General features: G+C 38.9%; 1 protein-coding gene across 1 annotated transcript; it reads left to right on the top strand.

Moving 5' to 3' along the window:
- LOC125119951 (interferon alpha-1-like) lies at nucleotides 1-580 on the top strand. Its single transcript, XM_047767560.1, has one exon. The coding sequence runs from the start codon at nucleotides 11-13 to the stop codon at nucleotides 578-580; it is 570 nt and encodes a 189-aa protein (XP_047623516.1). The 5' UTR covers nucleotides 1-10.
- The last annotated feature ends 5,573 nt before the right edge of the window (nucleotides 581-6,153 follow it).

The following is a 6,153-nucleotide window of genomic DNA, read 5'->3' as shown; positions in this document are numbered from 1 at the left end:
AAGGTCCCCAATGGCCCCAACCTCAACCCTCCTCACGGTCCTGGTGCTACTCAGCTGCAATGCCATCTGCTCTCTGGGCTGTGACCTGCCTCAGACCCACAGCCTGGCTCACACCAGGGCCCTGAGGCTCCTGGCACAAATGAGGAGAATCTCTCCCTTCTCCTGCCTGGACCACAGAAGGGACTTTGGATTCCCCCAAGAGGCCTTGGGGGGCAACCAGGTCCAGAAGGCTCAAGCCATGGCTCTGGTGCATGAGATGCTCCAGCAGACCTTCCAGCTCTTCAGCACAGAGGGCTCGGCTGCTGCCTGGGATGAGAGCCTCCTGCACCAGCTCTGCACTGGACTGGATCAGCAGCTCAGGGACCTGGAAGCCTGTGTCATGCAGGAGGTGGGGCTGGAAGGGACCCCCCTGCTGGAGGAGGACTCCATCCTGGCTGTGAGGAAATACTTCCACAGACTCACCCTCTATCTGCAAGAGAAGAGCTACAGCCCCTGTGCCTGGGAGATCGTCAGGGCAGAAGTCATGAGAGCCTTCTCTTCCTCCACAAACCTGCAAGACAGACTCAGGAGGAAGGAGTGACAGACACCTGGTTCATCTCGGAAATGCTTCTCACTGACTAACAAGCCCACACTTCCTCCTGTGCTGCCAGGTCACAGCCCCTCATTTCTGCTGTCATCCTGCTATGAACTGAGTCAATTTGTAAAAGGTTTTCAGGAGTACTAAGCAATGTCATGTTCAAGTTTCTTACAGAGCCCATGATGATCTATTTATTTATATATTTAAATATTTATTTATTTAACTATTTATAATATTTAAATTATCTTTGTTTATATAAAATTTTGTATACCTTTACTTTGTGGTAATAAAATAAAATGTGTCTTTACAGGTTAATTTATTATTGTGTTCTATTTATTAAATTTTAATATAGAAAACTTCCTGTATTTCTTTATTGTTTAAAAAGAAATACCTAGCTTGACCATGCAACTGGGTTCAAGAATGGATGACACAAGGGAGTTCCTACTGTAGCACAGTGGAAATGAATCTGACTAGTATCCATGAGGATGCAGGTTCAATTGCTGGCCTTGCTCAGTGGGTTAAGGATCCAACGTTGCTGTGAGCTGTGATGAAGGTTGCAGACGTGGCTCAGATCCTGTGTTGCTGTGGCTGTGGTGTAGGCTGGCAGCCGCAGCTCTGATTTGACCCCTAGGCTGGGAGCTTCCATACGCCCATACGCTGTGGGTGTGGCCCTAAATTAAAAAAAAAAAAAAAAAAAAGGATGGCACAATTCATTCACCCATCACACTATATTTAAATTACAAGTAATAACTGATTTTTAAAGCTAGATTGGGTGTTGCCCTCACAATATGGAGGTAATCATAACAAATATAGTTCCTGCTCTCTTGTAGCTTTGATTTCTGTAGGGAAAGAAATCTAAGAACAATAATCACACTTAATGCTATTTAATGCTATAATGAGAAGGAAAAATAAATGATTTCTCTCAGCAGAAGCTAGAGTGAAGAATGTTGGGAAATAAAAATAAAAGCCGTAGATATCCTCTCCAGTTGACTGGTAGCCATCTAGATGCAAACATTATCTGTAAGTTGGATATGTGAGTTTGTAATGTAAAAGGAATGTTATGGCTAGAGGTCCTTATCTGGCAACTGAAAGCCAGAACAGAAATGGTCGTGTGGGGAGACAATGCATGGTGAGAAAAAAGCTTAAACTTATTTCTGAGGATCTTCCACTTTTAAAGGGAAGTGAGAGAAGAGACAAAGGATACAAGGTGGAATGCCATATACTACAAGAACCATACCAGAGAATGATATTAAGTGTATTTAAGAAAATAAATGTGCTTAGAAGAAATCTGTGGAGTCATGGAAGATGTGGATTGATTTCTACCTACTACATCAGGAATAGAGATGACACCGGTAATCTTAATGAGAGTTGGGTTGGTGGAATTAATAAGCAGAAACCACAATGGAACAGACAGAAATTTTAAAAAAAAGGTTAGTGACTCTGGAGTGGAGAAGGAAATAGTGTGTGGTGTAGGATCTGGGAAATAAGGTGGGTTAGTTTTTCTGTGCATAGTTTTGCATTTTATGAAGAATTATTTTTTTCTAAATGATTTCATGGAATTGATGTACTGGCAAATTATATTAATGTGTTTAATATTGTATTTATTTTAAATCATGATTTAGTTACAACGATAATTTATCATGTCTAAGTTAATACTACTTTGTATATCAGTAAGCTGCTCACCATTTTTTTAAATTATGCAGGAATAGACAACTAATTCAATCCTTCATTAAGATATCTTTACCACTGATAATATAATGTTTCCTGGACTTACTGGCTTTGTAAATTACATTACTTTCATCATTGTGACACTGGTTACTACAGCAGCTTTACAGCATATTAATTTTCTACTAGAGCTAGATATGATAATAATTCTTTTTTATTACTGCTTGGTAATTTTTAACAATCTGGTGAATATCACAATCTTCTATGGATTCCAAAATAACAAAAATAATATTGAATATACAGACTGACAGACTTTCTTTTAAAATAAAAGTAGGAAACTGGATTAGGCAACCTCTTTCTCAATACTAAAGGTAAAGGAAAAAAAAATGGTCAAGACCAGCTGAAAGGGTTATATAAACAATGAAAATCCACAGAGCAAGAAAGCATTGTGTGTAATTCAGGAGTAAAAACAGATTTAGCAATTATAACAGAAATCCAGAATATCAAGCTCACAAAATCACCTATAACTCACAATGAAGAATTTTTCATTGAAATTCCACTCTCTTTGGACACATGTGTGAAGGTGACAAACCCCCTTAATCTAAGCCTTAGTTTTTCCATAAATAAAATTGGTTCAAAATATTTATATAGTTTTTGTGAATATGAAATGAACTCATGCATTTTAAGGCATTTAGCATCATATAGACAGCTATATATGAGAACTTTATTAGCCTATTTCTAAAAATAATCAGGAACTGATCTCCAAATAAGGCAACCTAAAAAGCCAGAATTCTGTCATGAATTCTACAGAAGACTGAAAAATTGTCATTTTTTCTCTCTCATTTCAAAAATGCATCTTATTTACATTCAATGATGAAATGTTAGCTTGTATTAATATCTGAGTAGAATAAATACCTAAGTAAAGGGCAGAGGAACATGCTATCTAGTGATGCTGGCACCTGGCACATCCCTCCCTCTCAGCATTCCAGGATACATCCTCATATGACAGTATTTCACTCCCTTCCAAAGCAGAAAGCCCCACGACATCTTTCTCATTCACTCTCTTTACCTCTCAGCTGTTCACACCACCTCTTTCTGCTCTGTTTTGGTTTCAGTTTAAAGGTTTCCCCTAAAAAGCAGAACAACACAAGTAGAAAACAAAAGTTAGATAAAATTTCTATGTTTTGCTGAAACATCTGTAAGAGAGGCTTTCCTTAATTTCCGTTAAGTATGACGCAATAGTAGCTGTAGCTAAAAGGAAACAGCAGGATCTGGTTTCTGGGTGGGGAGATGAAACTCGTCTCAGGGTAGATAGCCCTCTGGCGGCCAAGTGCAACAAGAACAGCAGCCAAGATTGGAGACAGGCTTCTGATCTACTCAGAAATCCTACTTCTTTGGGATGTCCTGTCATGCTACAAAAAGACTATTTCTTGGCACCAACAGATTCTACTGCAGTCATAAGCTTGTTCCTTTACTCTTTTTCTATTATAAAGAGAATCTGTTACAAAGCGAGTCTCCGGAGTCTCTGGGTTCAGACAGGGCATGGATGCTTTGGGATTGGGCAGTTAAAGGGACAGAGAAAGATGTGCCCCCAGCCCACAACCTACCATGCAGATCAAAGCCTCCCTATGAATCACTCCTTCCACATATTACAAGTCAGGCAGAGCTGCCAATCTGGATATGGAGTTCAATGATAACCAGAAAAACTTCATGTTTAATAGTGCACTAAACAACTCTCAACAGTAAAATGTTAGTTTTACAGATTTATTTCAGACATAAGATTTCAACTATTATTATTTAAAATAGCCTTGTCATTCTGAATAATGATCTTGACTTCTCTTTTACTCATAGGTACAAATTCTGCCTAGGTAGCCAAAGAGAGAAGTGTGATACACCCTAAGAAATGTGAATGAATAGTATTATTGTTACCTGAGAGCTTAGTTATTTTTTTTATTCAAATGTATCAATTTTGGCATACACTGAAAGGAATTTCTGTGATCAATATTTTCATTGAGGTATTTCACCGAGAAGTATGTGTGAACTGTTAAGGTAGCAGGGAAGGCCTGCAACTGTTGGGATGGGGGATGTTCTCCAATCTTTTCTTTTGTTTACTCACTCAATGTTTGGATTTGTTGGTCTCCAACTTGGGAGTGGCCAGGACCTTAGTTAAATTTCCACAGATTTTTGTCCTTTGCTGTCTTGTTCTCTCTTGAGGGAGGATGGAAACATTTAGCAGAAGGACAAGGCCTGGAAACATTTGGCTTCCCAGCCTGTATTAGGGCTTTCCAGAAAAAGAACAATACATATATGTATATATGTAGATAACACACACACACACAGAGGGAGAGACAGACAGACAGAGAGAGGGAGATTTTAAGGACTTGACTTAGGTGACTGTAGAGTTCTGGCAAGTCCAAAGTCTGCAGGGTAGGTTGCAGGCTGGAAGTCCAGGGAAGAGTAGCTGCTTGAGTCCAAAGGCACTATCTGGCAAAATTCCTTCTTATTCCTGGGAGGGTCAGTCTTTTTCCATTAAGGCCTTCAACTGATTGGATAAGGCCCACACATAATATATGGAGGGTAATCTGCTTTACTCAAAGTCTACTGATTTAAATGTCAAATTCTCGGGAGTTCCCATTGTGGCTTAGTGGCAATGAACCCGGTATGCATGAGAATATGGATTCGATCCCTGGCCTCACTCAGTGGGTTAAGGATCTAGCATTGTGGTGAGCTGTAATGTGTGTCACAGACGTGGCTTGGATCTGGTGTTGCTGTGGCTGTGGTGTAGGCCAGTGGCTACAGCTCCAATTTGACCCCTAGCTTGGGAACTTCCATATGCTGCGGGTGTGGCCCTAAAAAAAAGACCAAAAAAAAAAAGAGTCAAATTCCCATAATCTCATGTCAGACTTACCTTCATAGAAACATCTAGAAAAATGTTTGACCAAATATCTAATACCATGGCCTAGCCAAGTTGACACATAAAATTAACTATTACACTATTTTACACTATTCCTCCTTAATTGATGTCCTAAACTCTTCAATATTATTCCTCTTCGTTTTTTGCAGGGGGAGGGTCTACACCTGGGACATATGGAGGTTCCCAGGCCAGAGGTCAAATAGGAGCTGTGGCTACTGGCCTACACCACAGCCACAGCAATGAGGGATCCAAGCTGCATCTCTGACCTACACAACAGCTCATGGCATTGCCAGATTCTAAACCCACTGAGCAAGGCCAGAGATCGAACCCACATCCTCATGGATACTAATCTGTTTTGTAGCCTTCTAAGCCACAACGGGAACGCCCTCCTCTTCCATTTTTTGACAGCTGTTTATGTATTTTGTATATTTTACTTAATTTTCCTTATTTTGTTGGTTTCTGGGTGAGGAAATTCTGAGATCAGGCTTTGTTCAGTCATCTTGCAGGAAACTCTCTGTAGCCATGTCCTGTTCCATATAAAATTAAAAATTTGTATACATTTTTAAAAACCAACTTTTTTTTCTAGGTTAGTTATTTCTCATGAGGTTATGCTGGGTTTCTGTCCTCCTTTTTAAACCTAATCTTATGGTCAGTTTTCCATTCCATCAGGTTTTATTATCATATTTGTTATGAGATTTTGAAATGCTTTCTTCCTAGATTGCTAATTATCCTAGAACTATTCACTGAAAACTTTTTCCCATCATATTAACACCCGATATTTCTTTTATGTTGAATATAATTAATGTTGATAATTCAATTTCAGAATTGAAATTTAATAATCTGTTTACCTAATTTCTCCCTTTAGTACACTGCTTTTGGTATTATTAATATAATCTCACTCAATTTCTTAGAAAAGATAGATGTGCCAAGAATTCTTCTAATTTTTAACATTATTTGCATTCTTTCTGATTAAATTTATATTTTATCTTCAATGTGG

Source organism: Phacochoerus africanus, chromosome 2, assembly GCF_016906955.1.
Source record: "Phacochoerus africanus isolate WHEZ1 chromosome 2, ROS_Pafr_v1, whole genome shotgun sequence".
In the NCBI taxonomy this organism is placed as follows: Eukaryota; Metazoa; Chordata; class Mammalia; order Artiodactyla; family Suidae; genus Phacochoerus; species Phacochoerus africanus.
The sequence above is the reverse complement of the archived record's forward strand: the minus strand, read 5'-3'. Positions and strand labels throughout refer to the sequence as shown.